This window comes from Pteropus alecto, unplaced genomic scaffold, assembly GCF_000325575.1.
Source record: "Pteropus alecto unplaced genomic scaffold, ASM32557v1 scaffold61, whole genome shotgun sequence".
Classification (NCBI taxonomy): Eukaryota; Metazoa; Chordata; class Mammalia; order Chiroptera; family Pteropodidae; genus Pteropus; species Pteropus alecto.
In genome coordinates, this window is record NW_006434835.1 from 17,539,346 (window position 1) to 17,560,695 (window position 21,350).

Here is a 21,350-nt window from a genome sequence, read left to right on the forward strand (position 1 = left end):
AAATACTATGTAAAAATCTTAGCTGAGCCAACTGACCTAGTTCGAGGGGTTTCCTAAGACTTTCGGTGCTAAAACTGATCAAACTGGGAAGTTTAGTCGACCTCGAGAAGTCTCAGTATTATATCTGGGGAATATTGTTTAAAATTAATTATGCTTTATCATCATACTCAGATAATAAAATTGGATTTGAATTTGTTCAGGTCATGAGACAGTGAGTGCTACTTTGATGATAAATTTCTTAAAAATCACTGAAAAGAAACTTCTTTATAGTACTTCTACTGGCCAAGAAAGAGAAAGGGATTTTTTTTTTTTTTTTTTTTTTTTTTTTTTAAAGATAGTAAGGTAGATTAGAATAAAGGGTAGGATAGACAGATTCTGGTAAATAACTATGGGAATGAATCAAGGCAAGTCTGTAAATCCAGGTAACAAGCTTTCTTATTAATAGAGAAAGTCAGATGTGAGTCAGAGGCAAGAGTTGGGGATAAGAGTATTTGACCTTAAAGGACAGAAATTTAAAGAAAAAAAAAAACCAGCAAACTGGTTAACATTTAAGGAAAAGCAAAAATAAAATAAAAAAATATAAGTAATATAAGGAGAAAAATATTGAACTATGAGGATGTTCTCAGGATCTAGAATGCTGTTAATCCAGGTTTCCCTCTCTATTAAGAGTAGAGCAAAATTATTACCCACAAACTAATTTACTATTCATAACTGAACATGAGAAATAAGTGAAAATACTCAACTCTATCATTTTAGATAATTTATGAAATAGAAATGGAATTAAAGAAGAAATTCTCAAAAAATTAGTACTTATTGGAGCTTTTCATATATTTGACTACAATATTTCTAGGATTCAAAAATTCATATAAAGAAGTTAAGCTTTGTTAAATTGAAAGGGGGAAATGGAGAAAAGCAGATTTTCTCAGATTATATTCTGCAACTACCCACATGTTTTGGGGTTATTATATATTTTAGCCATTTAAAATTGAAATAAATGTTTTTGACCTTTTTGGATGTTATTTTTTTAATTGATGTTGATTAATAAAATTATATAGGTTTCAAGTGTACAATCCAATAATACATCATATGTACAATTGCATTGTGCGTTCACCACCCAAAGTTAAATTTCCTTCTGTCACCATATAGTAGACCTTTAGAATGTTATTCTTTTTTAACTATTTTCTTTGTTGATCTTTTGTGACAATAATAAATTATGAATTTTATTTGTGTAGACATTTTCATGTGTATTGGATAATAGATAATTGGACAGAGATAAGTAGGGAGAGAGAGGAATCCAAAACTAAAAATACCCTGGGACTTAAAAAGAGAAAGTAGTAGAAAAAGTAAAACCTATTTAGAAAACAGTATTCATTGTCATTATTGCTTAAAGACTGAATTTTCTTTTATGAGATTCCATTTCTACCTGTTAAAGATTAATTTTGGAAAGTAATAGAGCTAATTTAGAGATACCCAAGACTATTTCTCAAAGAGCTCTTGTAGTATTCAATAAATCAACCACTTTTACCATTCCAGTCCGAGCTAGGCAAGTCAGATGGGGAAGAAGAAGAAAGCAGTAGCTTGTTGTATAATGTTTGCAATGGTAAACAAACCTACGAACTGAAAACTACACCTTGGACAACACTGGTCAACCATTTGAATTTGATTTCTAAGCATCATTTGTAATCTCATGTAGTAATTGATTCTTCAAAAAGAAACATTTTATCTTTAAAAGACAAGTTATAGTTGTATTTTATTGTAGATGACGATTTAATTCAAGATTTCTTGTGGATGGACTGCTGCTGTAAAATTGCAGACAAGGTAAATTTGGTGACAATATAAGCATTAACCAGCATTATTATGTTATTAGACCATCAGAACTTCAGTGAAACCTTATAAGAATTTTCTATCTTATTAATTAAGGTTAGGAAAAGAACTAGCCTGCATTACTCCTTCAAAGTGGAATTCTTACACATTAATTTTTTTTTTTGAAATTAGCACATACCATAGATTCTATATTTTGAGAAATTGTAGAATATTATTGATCAGATTTAAATGACCTTAAGGCTATATCTGTTTGATTGAAAACAAGAATCAGTATGGACTTTATATGTTTTGATCAGAATTTATTACCTTCTATTAGGCTATGGAGAAAGAATATTCTGAGATTCATTCCACTACAGCAGTCTGTTATACGTTTTAATATTTTGTAGGTAATTTAGATAAATCACAATAATCTTGTAGAGTAAAATTAGCTTATCATGTTCTTTATTTAGGAATCAATGTTTAAAAAATCATGATGCTAACTCATATAAGAGGGACCATGATGTTTCCATACTCTTTAGATTTAACTGAACAGTTATGGTTTCGTCTTCATAAATGCCATCTTAGATCAGGTAGTCATTTCCAAAAATTCAGCATGACTTCACATCACACTTAAAATAATGTGTCAACCAACAGAAAAGGGAATGAATGGAAGACTAGCTTATAATTAAATACCCACTAAGTTAATACTGATGTGAAGTTTTTAATTTTAAATTTAAAATAACAAAATTGGAGACGTTTTTATTTTGGAAATATAATTTTGGAAAATTTCAACCAAAAACAACTTAGGGTAGAAAGATTAGAACGAAAATCCTCCATGTGCCTAACATCCATGTTGTAGCATGCCACAACAATCAATTATTGGCCATTCTTGTTTTTTCTGCTCCCTCTCCCCAAAAGCAGATCCTAGACATCCTAGCATTTTATCCATAAATATTTCAAGATATATCTCTAAAAGATGAGATATCTTAAAATATAATCACAATGTCACTAACACGTTTAAAAATTAACAGTAATGCCTTAATATCGAATATCTAGTTCGTGTGGTGTAGTTTTAAACTTTACACTTTTAAGTGCATTACAGCAATTAAAGTTGTGGGACAGCAGGGGGCAGTGCTTATAAAGTAACATACCAGGAGCACTGTTCTTAACACTTTCAAGAGTCCTCTACTAAAAATTACATTAAAAACTTGAACTCTCCTTTGTGGCCAATCCTGTGAAGATGAGAAAAATAGGCATTTTATGAGAGGAAATCTAAAACATGAATATTACAACTTGTTTTTAATTTGAACAGGCAGAACCTGGCATAGCATCCTAATGCTAGGCTAGAAATGTCTTTCTAATAATATATTTAAAATACTATTTTCAGTGGAAATAGAGCCATGTCATTCTAATTTATGATTAGACATTATTTTAAAAGATTACTTTAAAAAGAATATGGATGTCTATCTCAAAAGGCTTGGGGAAAAAATCTCGGGGGAAAAAATATTGTTAATGTATGCATATATCAAGCCATTGTGACAACATTTTAACAATTGGTGAATCTAGGTAAAAGATGTATGGTTATTCATTTTATTATATTTCAACTTCTCTATAGGTTTGAAATTTAAGATAGAAAAAAATTAGATTTTTGGTTCAAAAAATATTGGCAATAAAATTTAGGAGTTCATTCTAGTTTTAATCATGATAAATGGTCAAGAACTATTTCTCACTATTCACATGGATTACAGGAAACCAAAAAATAAGGACCCAAATAAATAGGTAATTCTTTAATAAGGATAAATAATGCTTTATCATTTTAGCTTATTATTCATTTTAAAGGTAACTTTTAAAGTAGTTTTACTTATGAAAGCAAAACATTAACATTAATTTTTAACTTTTTTCTCTAGTATCTTTTGGCTATGACCTTTGTTTATTTCAAGAGGGCTAAATTTACTATAAATGAGCATACCAGGATAAATTTCTTTATTGCTCTGTAAGTATGCTTTATACTAAATGATTTTTGTTATAGTTATTTATAATAATGTATATACTTTATTTAAAACAGGCTGTTTAAAACCTGATGTATATCTCTTAATAGGCCTTCTTGTATAAAAGCTATATGTTTTTTACTTTAATAGGATATTTTTATGTTCTTTTAACTGATTTTATCCTTCTTTATGCCTGATTTATTATTCAATATTCCACTTGAGTTTGTATTATACCTTTTACATTTTTCAGTCTCCATATAAATTACCCCAAATTCTTCTCATTTGAACTTAGATTTTTTTTAAAAGCCAGAATATTCTCTTTGAAATTTCCAATTACTATATAGTAAAAATTATCATGATTGCCCCTTTACATTGAATAGCTTGTGGAAAATGGTCTAGACATATACTCATTGTGGATTTATGACTATAACATAGGAGTTATTCATATCTGATACCTTTTATATCCACTCACTGTTTTACTTAACATATTGTACTTTTACCAAGGTATTCTGTTTTTCAATTCTTCCATTGACTTTATATTAGACAGTTTTACTAGCTTTGTGATCTGTTAAATGGTTTTAATAATACGGCTTTCCAATCCATAGGTCAGAATTCTGCTAGAATCAATGTGAACTAAGACTATCTATCTCAATTTCAAAAGCTTTTCTACCCAGTACCTGGATCTAGTGCTATAGTTGGAAATGCATTAATGTAATTTTAAGTACTAAACAAGGGAACTACATGTAAAAATATTTAAGTTGAATACCACAACTGTTAGCATTGAAGAATAAATTTTTACTCAAAGTCTGTTTAATTCAGAATCAAAGGAATCAATCTCTGCACATATTCAGGGGACACATATCCCTATGCATAGGGAAAAATGAACTCCATATAAAATTTGGTGATGCTGCTGAATTGGGGGAATATAATAGTATTAACTAGTACTGAATATTATGTGCAAGACACCACAAAACGTTTTTTATAAGCTCATTCACTCTTCTCTATGAGATACATTTTTTTTTAAGAGAGAGAAAAGTTTATTAGAGAAAGAATAATGCTCCACAGACAGAGCTGTGGTCTCTCAAACCCAGAGAATTGAGATATATTTTTTTAATTATCCCCATTTCACAGATAGAGAAATCAAGACTTAAGTACTTTCCAAGATCACAAAAGTTAGTAAGCAGCAGAGCTGGGACACAAATTCAGGTGCGATTTGCCAATGGCAAAATTCAGCCATTGACCAATAAGCTATAATACTATTTATGTCTCTTAATATCGTATTATATTTGTATGTTGATACCCTATTTTGTAGTTTTTTTCTCACCTGAACATTAACGACAAACCAAAAGAAGCTTAGTTTTAATCTTGCTAGATGCCTGAAACTGGATTTGTTTAACTTTTGGGTTATGACCAATCGTGACAGCTTATACTATGTAGTAGTCTGTAAGGTTGCGTCGCACGTTGTATTATAAGCTTCATATTAAAAATATGTTAGAATTTCCATTTTATATCTAATCATGCTTTTTGTGTAGCTTGACTCGATAGTTCTTATTTTCTCAGTTAGCCATAGTTCCAACTCACATGTTTTCCTTTCCATATATTTTTATAACACTGAACTTCAATTATCATTCTTCCGTATCTCTTGTACAGTTACTTGTTTCATTCTTAGTTGCCTCTTCTACTTGTCTCTAGGCTCCTTAAGGGCAAGAAACATGTATCTTACCTTTTTACATCCTTCAATAGCTAACATATAAAAAGTTCTTAATTCTTTATTTGAATGAACATAATTATTATACAAATAATGAACTCTCCTCCAAGAAAACTTAAACTATTTCAAATTAGAAGGGAATTTATATGTATACAATGCAGATATTTGATCACATTGAACCTGAAAAATTGTTAATATAGAGTAGAATCATGATGTAGTCCTGATACAACAGTACCATAGTACGTTATAGATTTTCCATGTTTCACTTAGTCAGCAAGCATGTAAAGAACCAATCTCCGGCTCTACCTATCCTTTTGTTAACTATCAGGGATACTAAAAATAAGAAATTACATAATATCACAGAGGACAGGATTTGACTCTCATACTGAATACATTTGACAATGAGGTGCTTTATAATGTAATATTAAAATATGTACAATTATTTTAAAGGAGGATAAAGTAATATGTAGGTGCTCATTTTATATTAATGTAACTAAATATGAACATGCACATGGTTTTAAAAAGTAGGTAAGAGGGTATATAATTAAAAGTAAGTCTTCTTTCTATCTCAAGACCTTCCTGCCTTCTCAAGGACATTAACTGTTTCACATGTTTCTGTCTAGAAATAATTTGCTATACATGAACCAGTGTGTATATTACATGAATAGAAGTGTACTGTATACTTCTGTACCCTTAAAATTTTTTAATGTGAAATAATGTACAAAAGAACATATGGAGTGTGTATGTATGTATGTGTGAAAGAATGAAAACAAAACAAATACTCATGCAGCCATGACTCACCTTTAGACTAGAACGTTGCCAGAATCTTAGAAGCTCACAGTTCATTTTCCCAATTAGAACCCTCTCCCTTCCATTGGTCATCATTTTCTTGCTTTTAATTCTATGTATATACCTCTAAATAATACATTATTTGGTTTTTCACGTGTACTATTCTTCTGTAACTTCCTTCTTTTTTTTATAATATCATGATTCATTTATTTGAGGTTCATTTCTATTGATATGTGTAACGATAGTTCATTTTATTACAGAATAATCCATTATTACTTATATATTTGGATTTTTTTTCCGCCATCTTGTTTTATACTTTCTATATGTCCCATGTTTTCTGTTTCTTCTTTCTCCTCCATTTTTATCTTCTTTTTGGTTGAGATTTTTTAATTTTTATTTTTTGACACTTTTTTTTTCTCTCTACTTGTTTGGAGATTATGTGATCTATAGCTATTCTTTTAGCAATTACCTTAGTTATTTTTAATTACAATAACCTTAAGCATTTTAACTCCAATCATCCCTTCCCTCAAATTATATTCTTTTGTTTTAGAATTCTGTAATTTTATATGATGCCCTCAAAAAAAAAGTTAGACATTATTATTATTGTTTTATACATTCAGACTTTGTTTTGATTTACCCACATATTTATTCCTTCTTGCACCTCAAATCTTCTACTTAGGCTCATTTGCCTTCTTTTCTGACTGCTTTTAAACCTCTTTTTCTTTGATGTTTGTCTGTTGATTTCAGTATCCTCAGACTTTGGAGTCTGCTTCTGCTCATGGTGCGTTAAGTGTCTTATAAGTTTTTTTTATTATAAGTTGCTCATTTTTCTTGGAAAGTCATCTATGGAGCTTGCATTGTTTCCAATAGGAAATCTGCTCCATCCTTCTCTCTTTTCCTGTTATCTAACATGTCTATTTTTCACTGCTTTTAAGATTTTCTCTTTATCACTGGCTTTGAGCAATTTGACTATGATGTGTGTTGGTGCTTTGGGGTTCTAGGAGCTTTTTTGTGAGTTTATAGTTTTTATCAAATTTTTAAAATTTTTATCCATTTATTTCTTTTATTTCTTCAAATATTTTTGTTTGTTTGTTTACCCACTGCCTGTTAGGGACTCCACTTTCACCTTTATTAGACTGTTTGAAGTTTTCTCACAGCTCATTGATTCTCTGTTCATTATTTTTGTTTATTTTTCTCTGCATGTTTCATTTTGGATAGTTTATACTGTTATGTTTCAATGCACAAATCTTTTCTTCTGGAATATTTAACCTGCCGTTAATCCCACTCAATGTATTTGTCATTTTTCACATAGTTTTCATCTCTAGACGTATACTTTCAGTGTGTCTACTTATCTTTTTGAACATCTGGAATAGTTACAACTATCTTAATATTCTTGTCATTTTTACCATGTGTGTCAGTTTTGATTGATTGATTATTCTTATTATGGAATATGTGTTCCTGCTTCTGTGTATGCCTGATTCTGCTCAAGTATTTGGCAAGATACCGATCTCCGTTTGTGTATAAGGAAACTACCTGATTGTGGGGAAAGACCATAAGAAAGGATTAGAAGGAATAGTGACTAACGTTCCCCTAGGCCTGGAAATAGTATCTGTTCCTACCAGCCAAACTGAAAAAACTGATCATTCACAGGATATTAAGTAGAATACTCAGGAAGGTCTTGCCTCAGTAGTAAGGAGTAATTAGCCCCAGACTGAACATTGCTCCAGAGCCACCTAACAAATCATAAAAGCAAGACCTGAAAGGATCAGACCGTTTCCAAGTAACTGCATCCCAGAACAAAGCTCAAGATCTATAGGAATAAAAATATTCAGAACTCAACAAGGTAAAATTCACTGTATTTCTATTTTTGATCTATTATTTCTTTAATTATGAGTAAGGTTGAACATATTTTATGTGTTTATAAGTGATTTGTATTTTGCGGGGGAGGGGAAACTGCCCATTCCTGTCCTTTACCTATTTCTTTTTTTTTTGAGTTGCTGGTCTTTTTTGTTAGGTATCTGGCTAATACAGTTGAAGAAGATGAAGAAGAATCCAAATACGAGATTTTTCCATGGGCTTTAGGGAAAAACTGGAGAAAATTGTTCCCTAATTTCTTAAAGTTAAGGGACCAACTCTGGGATAGAATTGACTATAGGGCTATTGTAAGCAGGCGATGCTGTGAGGAGGTAAGATTTTTAAATTCTTTATGGGTTCTCTGTCTTCTGTTTATTTAATTTACCTTGTCTTGTTTTTTAAAGTGCTTCCAATGTAAGGGTAGACCATTAACCTTTATGGTTACCATGAATACAACTTGTGTATTGCAATGTTAATGTTTTAATTTTATACCACAATAATTTAAAATTGTCATTTCTGTTTTCCAGAGCAGTCTACTTCTGTAGATAAGTATTTTTATTTTAATGTGTTTCTCTTGTCTAAAAGATCACTAATTTTGAAAAAGGGTAATGTGCATATTTCAAAATATCTTATAGTAATATCACTGGAATTGAATAATAATTTCCGTTAAATTAAAGTATATGAGATTTCAGGTCCCCATGATTGAAATGTGAATTGCATAGTATAAAATTTAAATAAATGTAAATGTTTAAAAACTATACCTCTTTTCATATAGAATACATAAAGCAATTTTCCTTGATGCCAGATTCTATTAAGATAAAGCAGAAAGACACTAAAATTAAAAGATTAGTTATTTTATCTAAAATTCTGGTTTTCAATAAAGAAGAAAGTTAATATTTTAAACTAAAGAAAAATTTTAGGGTAGAAATTAAATAGAAGGCAGTGATCACTGTAAGCCAGTACTAGTTCAGAGAAGTTTGGTAAATGTAAGCTAGATAATACTATAATTAAATTAAGTCATATCCAGTCAAATGACTATGGGTCAAAAGAGACAACAGATTAGTGTCAAACCTGATGGAGAACTTCAGGGATGTGTCACAAAACTCTTCCCAGAACTAATTGTGTAAATTATATTTATTAATGCTATAAAGATATAGCAAGTATGCACATTTGTGCATTAAATTAGGATTGTTGAATGGTGGGGGAAATGCAAAGTTCAGAGATAACTTAGAAAACTGTACAGCAGGCCAAATCCTTACAAGATTAAATTCAGTAGAAAAATATAAAAATTAGGTGTATAAGGCCACCGTAATTTAATGATCTTCATTATAGGATTTAAATGACTCATTCCAATTACAGGGCATTGAAAGAGTCATATATTATTTTTTGTTACTACCTCCCCATGTCAAGATGGGTAATTTGTGCACCTGTTGCCATCCTTGGATGTAATAGTCCAAGCAAGTTCCTTATTTGAACACTCTGATTTTTTCAGAGTAAATGCTTCAAGCCCCAAGAGACACTCAGCTAAGAGCATGGAGGAGAGTGCACCAGAGGCAAGAGGCAATGCTCACCTCATGGCAGACTGCCTACTTACTCCCAAGATATAATGGCTAGCATTTTTTAACTGCAATAACTTTAACTTATACTGTTGGAGATAGAATTACCTCAGTTGCTGGCCCAGACTATCTAAAGAGTTAGAGAATGGAGTGACTTAATGGTGTATGTGTAAAAGATTAAAAAGTTTTAGGCAGCTGTAAACTCAGTTGTGTAACGGGATTTACGGAAAAGTTGTCTCTCAAGGATTCAACACTTAGAACTAGCAAATCTTTCCACTAAATCCAGATTTGCATATCAAATTTCCTATTCATATTTTATTATTTAGTAGATACCACAAACTATGCCAAAAATTGAATTTTAGTTCTTCCACATAGATTTCCAAACCTGCTCCTCCAGCAATCTTCCACATATTAATAAATAGTAACTTCATCCTTCTAGTTGTTCAGACCAAAAAAGCTGCCACCCTAGACTTCTTTTTCTCATATCCATATCTTAAAAAAAATCCAGCATCTTACCATTTCTCACCTACTCCACCTCTAAATGGTGCTTTGTCATCTCTTGCCCCAATTATTGCCATACCCATCCAAATTGTCTTATAATCCTTCTTCCCTAAAGTTTATTCTTCCTACAGAAGCCAGATTAAATCTTTTAAAAAGTCCTATACTCAAAAGCCTCGAGGCTTCCCATCTCACACAGAGCAAAAGACAAAGTCCTTATCATGGCTCTACATGGTCTGCCAACTCTCCTCACCTCTGACTTCATCTCCCATCCTTGCTCACTCCACTCCAGCCACACTGGCCTCCTTGCTGTTCCTCAGACACACCAAGGGCTCTCCCACTTCAAGGTCTTGTATTTGCCAATCCAATTACCTGGAACATTTTCCCCTCCCCAGATATTAGTATGTTTTACTTTCTCACTTCATTCAGGACTCTGTTTAAATGTCACCTCAGAGAAACCTTTTTTTTTTTTGTAATACCACCCTATATCAAGTAGTATCTCCCTCAATAGAATAATATAGAAGAGTCTAGAAATAAACCCTCATATATATGTTCAATTGCATTTTGACAAGGGTACCAAAGAAATTCAGTGGGGGAAACAATAGTCTTTTCAACAAATGGTGCTGGAACAACTAGATATCCACATGCAAAAGAATTCAGTTGTATAGAAGCAACCGAAGTGTCCTATGATAGATGACTGGAATATTATTCAGCCGTATGAAAAGATGGAATTTGCGACAACATGGATGGATCTTGAAATAATCATGCAAAGTGAAATAAGTCCAACAGAAAAAGTTGAAAACCACATGATATCACTCATATGTGGGATATAAAACTGAAAGCAACAAACAAACATGACAAACAGAGACTCATGGACACGGACAGTGGATTTGTGGTTACCAGAGGGAAGGGGAGAGTGGCAGGTAGGGGTAAAAGAGGTCAAATATTTGGTGACGGAAGGAAATTTAACTGTGGGTGGTGAACACAATGCAATATCTATACAACTTACTGTTGAATGCTTATACATAAATGTTCACAGCAGCATTAATGTCACCCTAGTAATTTTTAATAAAAAAGAATGCAGTTGGACTCTTAATTTATATTACATATAAAACCTAACTTAAAATGGGTCAAAGACTTAAATATAAGAACTAAAAACTATAAAGAAAACATAGAGGTAACTCTTTATGACCTTAGATTAGGTCTTAGATATGATAACAAAAGCACAAGCAACAAAAGAAAATATAAAGTGGACATCATAAAGTTTAAAACTTTCTTTCAAAGGATACCATCAGGAAAGTGAAGACAACTCACAAAACGGGAGAAAATTTTTCAAAATCGTCTGTCTGATAGGGGACTTGTATTTAGAATATAAAGAGCTCTTGCAACTCAATAATAAAAAGACAACACAATTTTAAAATGTGCAAAAGATCTAAATAGTCATTTCTCCAAAGAAGATATACAAATAGTCAAAAAAGCACGTGAAAAGATGCTCAACATCATTAGCCGTCAGAGAAATGCGAAATCAAAACCAGAAGAAGATATCACTTCGCACCCACTAGAATGACTACAATAAAAGATAGTAAGTGTTGGCAAGAATGTGGAGAAATTCAAACCCTCATTCTGTTGGGAATGTAAAATGGTGTAGCTGCTTTGGAAACAGCCTGACAATTCCTCAAAAAGCTAAACATAGAGTTTCATATGACCCAGCTATTCTACTCCTAGTTATATAGTTAAGAAATGAAAACTATAGCCACAAAAAACTTATACATAAATGTTCACAGCAGCATTATTTATAATAGTCAAAAAGTGGAAAACGATGTCCAGCAACTAATGAATAGATAAAATATATCCATACAAATATTTCTTGACAATTAAAAGGAATGAAGTACTTATACATGCTACAACATGGATGAAACATGAAAATGTTATGCTAAGTGAAAGAAGCCAGTCATAAAGGACCATACATTGTATGATTCCATTTATATGAACTGTTCAGAATAGACAAATCCAAAGACATAAAAAGTAGATTAGTGGTTGCAAAGAGCTGAGGAAAGGAGGAATGGGGTGTGACTGCTTTCTTTATGGAATGACGATAATCTAAAATTGTAATAATGGTTGTGCAACTCTGAATATACTAAAAGCCATTTAGTTGTGCACTTTAAATGGGTGAATTGTACGGTATTTGAGTTATATTTCAATAAAGCTGTTAAAATAACAAGTAGTACCTCCCACTATTACTCTGTATTCCTTTTCTTGGTTTTCTTCATAGCACTTAACCACCATATTACATACTCCATTATGCTTATTTATCTTGCTAATGTCTATTTCCCCCTACTTGAATATAAGTTCTAAGAGGACAGGATCTTTATTTGTTTATTTTTTATTGTACTTCCAGTACAATACCTAGCATATAGTAGACACTCAGCAAATACTGCTGACTGACAGTATGAAGGGAACATAAGGCTTCCAATTCTTTTTCATATCTGCTTATTCATGAAATAGAAAAGAAACTTTAAAACAATTCTTCACTGAGATCACTTAGCACTACCCCTCTCTTGGCAGATAAGCTTACTTAAATTGTGTTGGTGTATAGGAAAGGCAACTACCTAGTAAGATTTTATCCTGTTTTCTTATGTAGTCATCCAACAGCTAATCTGCGAGTAAGACAGCAAGTTAAGTGTTGCGGTGGTTTAATATAAAGAAGTATTATTATCATCCTTGCCCTGAAGTTTGATGCATTAAAGAAGCAAGACATGCTTAGAAATTTAGTTAAGTATTCTATGAATTTGTTATTGAGAATCTGGTATTGGTGTACTGCCAACCCATTTCTTTAGTCTCATCTCCTCGAATAAACCCAAGTTGCGATAGTAACTACAAACTGATTTACAATAATAATACTCTACATTTACATTATACTTTATAAATTTATAAATATTTTCATATATCCTCACTAAAATGCCTGTGAGGGTTGAAGCATTCTTATTGTTTAGCTAATGAAACTGAGGACCAACAAGATTGAGATTTACTCAAAATCTTTCATCAATTAAGTGTCAGAGTCAGAACTTGACTTCATGTCACATGACTTCCCAGTGTTATGTTTTCTCTGACAACTAGTCCCTATTACTGATTAGTTTAGAAAATGCATTTGTATCTGTTATGTTATTTTATCTCAAGAATTAAATAGCATAAGTATTCTCTCCATTTTACAGATGAAGAAACTAGAGTGGAAAGGTTGTGATTTGTCTGTGGTCATTCAGTTAGTAAGTGGCAGGGCCAGCTGGTATTTAAATTCAGAAAAAAATATTATTCACCACTGTCAATTTATTCTCTCATTTGAGACCATATGAATTTTATAATTTGTCTTCTATTTTTTTTAACCCTGACTGCTGCAGAGAAACTAAGAGCCAGGTTTTATCCTTAACCACATTAACTCTGTGATTCTTTATTACTGGCATGTATGCTTTTCCTCTTTAGCTATATTTCCCCTTTTGGGAAATCCTCTAGTTTCATAAAAAAAAAATCATTTGCTCTTTTGTTAGCTGCTTCAAATCCTTTTTTTGGAAAGAGGTGAGGGGTGATTCAATTGAAAAATGTATGTGGCTCAAGCAAATCAAAGGAAGGAAGTATTTATAAGCTCCAGAGTGAATGTCTTCTTTAGAATCTCAATGAACTATATATTATGTTAGATGTTAATCGTAAGTGATTCTGTAAAGAAAAGCACTTGGCAACAACATGAGAAATGATGGCATTGGATAATGTGTTGTAGTGAAAAGGCATCTGAACCCAAAGCGTATAAATATTTCATTCTAATGGTAGATTCTAATTATATTTTCTGAATTTTTTTTATTGGTTGGCTCATTTTATAGTTAATAATAACATCTATTAAAGATTTTTCTAATCTAAAAGTGATACATATTTTTCTTTAAAAAATTGGATAATATAAGAAAAACCACCTGTATTTTTACTACCCAAAGGCAACCAATATATTTTTCTTTGCGTAAGTTTTTATCTTTTAAAAAATAAGCCACATGTAAAATTTTATATTTTGCTTTTTAAACTTAACATTATATCACATTAAAAAATTTTTTGTGTTAAATTCTTCTAAAATTTTATTCGTTACAATGATAATCATTAAATGAATATACTATGGTATTCTTAAATAGTGCCCCATTGATGTTTACCACTTCTTATCATGATAAGTAATGCTGCAATAAATATTTCTCTGCAAGGATATTAAAAAAAAAATGTATGTAGGGCTTCTCCAAAAAAGAATAAAGACTATTTCAACCTACTTATTCTGATCTTATCTTCTTACAAGGAGCTTACCTTTTTGAACTTCAGCTCCTCTGAGGTGGAATTTATTTAGGTTGGTGATAGCTTAATTTCTAGATTGGTTCACAGATTAATAAGAAAGAATTAGACTCATATTCCAGTTCTTTTATGCATCATCAAGGGTAAAATTTTATCAAGAAGCTTTATTCTTGTTATATACTCTGGCCTAGAGGGAGCAATATCGTCATAGCTGATTTCTGTCAGCTACTACTTGATTACAGATTAGGAATCTAGAAAGCAGTGATGTGATACATGTAATGTGTTGAACTAAATAATCCAATGTCAGTATACAGAAGAGACCTAATATATGATATAGGAAAAGTGCTTTAAACTGCTATACTTGCTCTAGGTCAGGAAGCAAGGTGTAAACCTACTGCTATAGATGACAGTGCCGAAGAAAAATTAATGTTACAAGATTATAATTATAATTTTTTGATGACCAGTTGGATGTAGGGCATATGGGTTAGTGAGCTGTCAGTTTCAAATCTGCATAACAGAAAGAGTGATGGATTACATACTGGAAATAGGGAAGGCTAAAGAAGCACACTAGTTTATTGGAAAAATAAGGAATTTGGTATTGAACATATGAATTTAAGGTGATAATTGGGTATTTAAGTGAATGGTCAACAGGTATGAGTAAAATGAGTCATCACATACAAGTGATGTTTAAAACTTCATAGAGTAGATAAGAGACCCAAGGTGAAAGTAATGTTAATATTTTTTGAGCACTTACTGGGCACTGTTCTAAGTACTGCATTATGTATTAACTCACAATTCTAATAGCTACTAGGTAATCCCAGACTAGGAAACTAAAGCATAAAGGCTCACTGACTTCTCCAACAAAGGAAGCACATTCCAGACATTGTAAATAAAGAGATTGAAGTGTTGAGGAAAAAATAGTAGATTAATATGGAAGGAATAAGAAGTTCTGATATTCTACTTTCTCACCTTGGATAGCTCTGAAGCTAGTTTTCTATTATTATAGATAATGTTTATAGTTAGAGTTAATACCTTTATTTACTTCTGCATTTTTAATCACACAATTAGTAAAGGAGCACACCAGTATTCAAACCCAGGCAGACTCCAGAATCAGTGCTATTAAGACTTATACTATGCTAACTCTTGAGGTTACAGAGAAGTAGATAGGTAGAAAAACAGAGAGCCCAATATTGTATTTTAGAAACACCCACCAAAGGCACGCACACAAAAATCACTAAAAATGACATAAGAGTAAGGTAAAGTAAAAACTAGGATAACATTTCTATTAGGTCGAATACTCAACCAATGCTTCAGAGAAGTCATTTTCATAAAATTATAGAATTTGAGGCCTGTAAGTGACCTGTTTTCTCACATACAAAAGATACTTTATGGCCCAGAAAGTTAAGTAATTTGCCTAAGGTCATAGAGCCAATAGAATTAAAACCAAAATCCTCTTGATCCTGGTACAGTTTCTTTTTTTAATTCACTGTTATCACAATAACATTCTAATTATGTGTGTGAAATATATGTAAATTATATATTAAAAAGTAAATAAGTGTGCGCATGCATTTTTCTAACTGGGTTAGTATGTAGAGAGACCGTGATACCTAGCTTATTGCAGAAAGAATAGTTTACCAAACCTATTTTGAGCCTCTGCTCTCCTCACTAGACTCTGCTATAAGATCCCTATAAAAATCATGTTGTAGGTTCATAATGTCAGGGGGCTCTAATTTTTATTTATTTTTATCTATCATTAAGAAATATTTAATGGCTGCTTAATATTGTATGGAGGGCATTTGATAGAAAGGTGTATGAGAGACTATTCCTGCACACGGGGTTTTCAGTAGAATAGGTTACATGCATAAAAATATATTTGAGTACCAGACATTTATTTGTTAAAAGTCCTAATGTAGCATTAACAATAAAACAAGAAAATCTGAAAGCTAGAGTTTTTAGAAAGGTGGGACTTAGGCAGGGCATTGAGGGAAAGGTAATACTTAAACAAAGGAAGCACATTCCAGACATTGTAAATAAAGAGATTGAAGTGTTGAGGAAAAAATAGTAGATTAATATGGAAGGAATAAGAAGTTCTGATATTCTACTTTCTCACCTTGGATAGCTCTGAAGCTAGTTTTCTATTATTATAGATAATGTTTATAGTTAGAGTTAATACCTTTATTTACTTCTGCATTTTTAAAGATATGTAACTTTATTACATGTCTTTGGTTGAAAACTTTTGAAGGATTTAAGAAGTGGATTATAAAATAAATGCATCCTAAAATATACTTTTAAAAATTAGCATAGCTAGTATTCTTTATGCCATGATCTTGGGGAAGGCCACAGTAACCTCATTTTCTGAGGGGACTGTTCTTAATCTGAGGATTTTATGGTTTTCATTTTTAACAGCAAAAGCCTTTTTTCTTTCCAAACAAAATTTTACACACAATCCCCCCAATTGAGCTGTTCTGCCTGCTCTGTCTTCCCTTAGCCCCTCCTAGGAACCCCCAATAATCTTAGGGTTCCTAAAACAGTTTGAAAATCACTGATCTAGGCAATTAACAAGGCACTGTCTAACTCTTAAATTCTACAATTCTCATTTACTTTGGGTCACCAATAACTGCAACTAAACATTTTTGCTTAGAAGTAACATTCTAATATTCTGCTTAGAAGTTTTAGATATGAGGTCAGCATGTAGGTACACTTCCCTAGCTTGACTTCTTAAATGGCTATTATTTGTCAAATGCTTACTATGTGATAAGGATTTTACACATATCTAACCCTCAGAACAATCCTGTGAGGCATATAGTTTCCCCATTTTAGATATAAAGAAATTGAGCCTCAAAGTTTAAGTAACTTGCCCAGTATCATATAGCTAGCAAGTGCCAGGATAAGAAGCTAAGTCTGTACTGACTCGAAAGGCAATTTTTTATCTAACAAACTTTTGACAACAATGCCTGACATGTAGTAGGAAATCTTAAGTGCTTTATAAATAATTCGTCATCTAATCCTTGTGACAACCCTCTAAAAGACACTAATTCTCTCCAAGTTACAGGTAAGGAAACAGGAACAGGGAGGTTAAATAAATTATCTGTGTTCTTACCATATCCCTTGCCATAATTGCAAATGTTTTAATATTGACCTAACGTACAGAGTGGGAAACTTTGATTAAAAACATTATTTTCAGCCCTGTACATTCCAAAGTTAGTAATTATGTGTTGTTTTACGTTAACTATTATCTTTCCCAAGCTTAGAATATTCTGAATGGAAAAACCTGGAAGGTTGCTTCAGTCCTGTTTCCTATTTGAAATAATTTAAATACCTTCTCAATTACTATCTTGAGGATCCAAATGACATATCATTTTATAGGTAATACTGCCTTATCTGGAGATGCTTTTTTGCCTCCAACATCAGTAACATAGATTTTTAGATCTAGTTTAGAGATAGCTGTTCTTGAGTTATAATTTTTGTACTTAATTTTACTAAATTTTAAAAACTTATTAAAATTCTAAAAGAAAGCTTTTCACTATAGGTTATGGCCATTGCTCCAACCCATTATATATGGCAACGAGAACGTTCTGTGCATCACAGTGGAGCTGTTAGGAACTACAACAGAGATGAAGTTCAACTGCCCCGGGGACCTAGTGCCACACCGGTAGATTGCTCACTCTGTGGTAAAAAAGGAAGATATGTTAGACTGGGATTATCTTCATCATCTTCATCCAGTGATACAGTACAGGTGATGGAAAAACAGTCTCAGGAATCACACAACTCATTCTCAGTGGACATAGTAGTTGATCCTTCTCAAGTTTATAACTATTCTCAAGGTATGATTTAGTGGTATGTCAGAATTAGATTTATGCAAGTTATTAAAAAATCCAAGTTATTGACCTACAGGCAGGGATATGTGATAATTTATATAGTACAATGAGTTAAATTAGTATTGAAAGTTTTCCCCTTTTCGGTTACTACTGTTTGTCTTGTATTACTTGTTTAGTGGTAGCTTACCTAAACTAAAAAGTTTTTAATGTGACTTATGTTAAAGTGAAACCTAATCACCACAGGTCTCATGTGTTTTAAATATTTTAAGAGTCTGAACCATTGTCTTTGAAATGTTTATTTTATTCAAAGTTTTAAGAAAATAAATATACTTGTAATTTCATCATATAGTTTTATCAGTGATTAACTATTGGTTTTCTTCTATACATTTGTTAAAATTGAGATATAATTGATATATAACATTGCATTAGGTGTAGGTGTACAACATGGTGATCACAAGTTCGTTAACATTCACCATCAGTTACAAGTTTTTTTCTTGTGATGAGAAATTTTTTCTCTTAGCAACTTCCAAATACCCGATACAGTATTGTTTTTAGTCACCATACTGTACATTACATTCCCAGGACTTATAATTGGAAGTTTGTACCTTTTGACCACTTTCATCCATTTTGTCCAACCTCCCCCCGCTCCCCACCGCCCCACCTATTCACTCCCTCATCTCTGGAAACCACCAGATGTATCTACGGATTCAGTTTTTCTTTTTTTTAGGTTCCACATGTAAGTGAGATCACACAGTATTTGTCTTTCTTTGACTTTTTCCACTTGGCATAATGCCCTCGAGCTCAATCCATGTTGTTGCAAATGGCAGGATTTCTTTCTTTTCTATGGCTGAATGATATTCCCTTGTACATATATGTCACATTTTCTTTATCCATTCATCAGTGGATATTATTTCCATGTCTTAACTACTGTAAATAATGTGTGAATTAACATGGGGGTGCAGATATCTTGAGATAGTGATTTTGTTTCCTTCTGATAAATTCCCAGAAGCGGTATTGCTGAATCATATGGTAGTTCTATTTTTAATTTTTTGAGGAACCTCCATACTATTTTCCATAGTACCTATACCAATTTACAGTACCAACAACAGTGCATGAGGGTTCCCTTTTCTCCACATCCTCACCTACACTTGTTATTATTTCTTGTCTTTTTGATAACAGTCATTTAACATGTGTGAGATGTCCCATTGTGGTTTTGATTTGCATTTCTCCAATAATGAGTGATGTTGAACACCTTTTCATTTACCTGTTGTGTATCTTTGGAGAAATGTTCATTTCCTCTGCCCATTTTTTAACTGGATTGTTTGGGGTTTTTTTTTCCTATTGAGCTGTATGAGTTCTTTATATATTTGAGATATTAATCCCTTATTGGATATATGATTTGCAAATTTCCTCCCATTCCATGCCTTTTCACTTTGTTGAAGGTTTCCTTTGCAGTATAGAAACTTTTTAGTTTGATGTCCCACTGTTATTTTTGCTTTTTTTGGTTTTTTTGCCTTTTTTTGGTGTTAAATTAAAAAAACAAAACAACAGCAAAAAACTATTGCCAAGACCTATGCCAAGGAGCTTACTCTGTTTTCTTCTAGAGTTTTGTGGTTTAAGGTCTTACATTCAAGTCTAATCCATTTTGTTGATTTTTGTGCATGGCGCAATATTGTGGTCCGGTTTCATTCTTTGCATAATGCTGTTCAGTGTTTCCAACACCATTCTTTCCCAATTGTACATATATTCTTAGTTTCTTTGTTGTAAATTAATTGACCATAGATGTGTGGGTTTATCTCTGGGCTCTCTATTCTGTTCCATTGATCTATGTGTCTTTTTATGCCAATACCATACTGCTTTGATGACTATAGCTTTAGATACTCTAAACTTTTTCTATTTAAAAAAAAAATTAGAACCATACTATACCTAGGCCTGCTTTTTTTCACTTATCATCAAGCATTTCCCATGTCATTATTCAATATTCGAAAACCTGATTTTAAATAATGACGTGGTATAAGTACCATAATTTATTTTTGTATTTCATTTTTGTTGAGATTAAGTGGCTTTGAACAACAGTATCTTATAATAATTAGAAAATAACCATGTGAACTGAAAATACCTTTTAGTCAATCACACAATTATTTAAATTATATTTACAAATGTGTGGTATTTCTCTGACATTTCTCAATTTGAAACAATCAGAATAATATTCTACTAGCAGAGATACTTTTTACGTCTTATAAAGCCTTCCAAATTTTCACCCATCTGAAGACAGGACTGACAGATTTCTTATGGTTCTTTCTAATTCTCTGAGACCCACATTATTTCAGAATTTCACCTGTTTATTTTTTGCCACATCCTTATGAGGTTAACAGAGGCTACTCAAGTTTTACTTCAAGAGAAACTAGACTCTTAAGACTCTTGAAGGTAGGTGTCATGCCTCAGTCATTGTTCCATTCCCTGGCCATAGTAATCGCTAAACAAATCGGACTGGCAGTATTTGTAGTCCATTCCTTTGCAACACCTCCAAGCAAAATTTTTATTGGTTCACTCATATTTGAAGGTAAATAGGGTCCATCATAGATTAAATAAGAATTGCCTTTTAGCATCCCTCCCCTTTGTCAGCTCCTTTTACCTACACTCATTGATCCTTATAATAAATAAAATTTACAAGATGTTTAAAATGTTCCAGGAAATGTTAAGGATTTTACATCATAATTTTATTTAATACTCACAACCAACCCTAAGGTAAATACTATTATCTCCACTTTGCAGGTAAGGAAACTGAGGCTTAGAGAAGTTAAATAATTTGCCCAAGGTGGTAGAGTGACATTTGAACCCAGGTCTGACTCTAAACCAGAGCCTGAATTCCTAACTATCGTGCTCTACCTGCCCTCCCCCCCACCCCCACCTTTGATGAAATCCTGCCTTTGGTGGTGAAAATAAGCTGTCATACAAATTCTCCAGCAGACTACTAAGGACTAAGGAAGTGGTGAAAGCATTAAGAACCAAGTCCCTGATG

The 21,350-nt window shown here is 32.2% G+C and overlaps 1 protein-coding gene across 1 annotated transcript in view; it reads left to right on the forward strand.

Annotated features, from left to right (window-relative positions):
* Positions 1-21,350, forward strand: part of SPDYA (speedy/RINGO cell cycle regulator family member A) — a 33,318-nt gene that overhangs the window by 7,615 nt on the left and 4,353 nt on the right. Inside the window, exons 3-6 of the mRNA XM_025045795.1 lie at positions 1,760-1,818; positions 3,711-3,796; positions 8,303-8,474; positions 18,040-18,334. Of these exons, the coding sequence (XP_024901563.1) occupies positions 1,760-1,818; positions 3,711-3,796; positions 8,303-8,474; positions 18,040-18,334 (612 nt within the window). The remainder of the gene's footprint in view (positions 1-1,759; positions 1,819-3,710; positions 3,797-8,302; positions 8,475-18,039; positions 18,335-21,350) is intronic.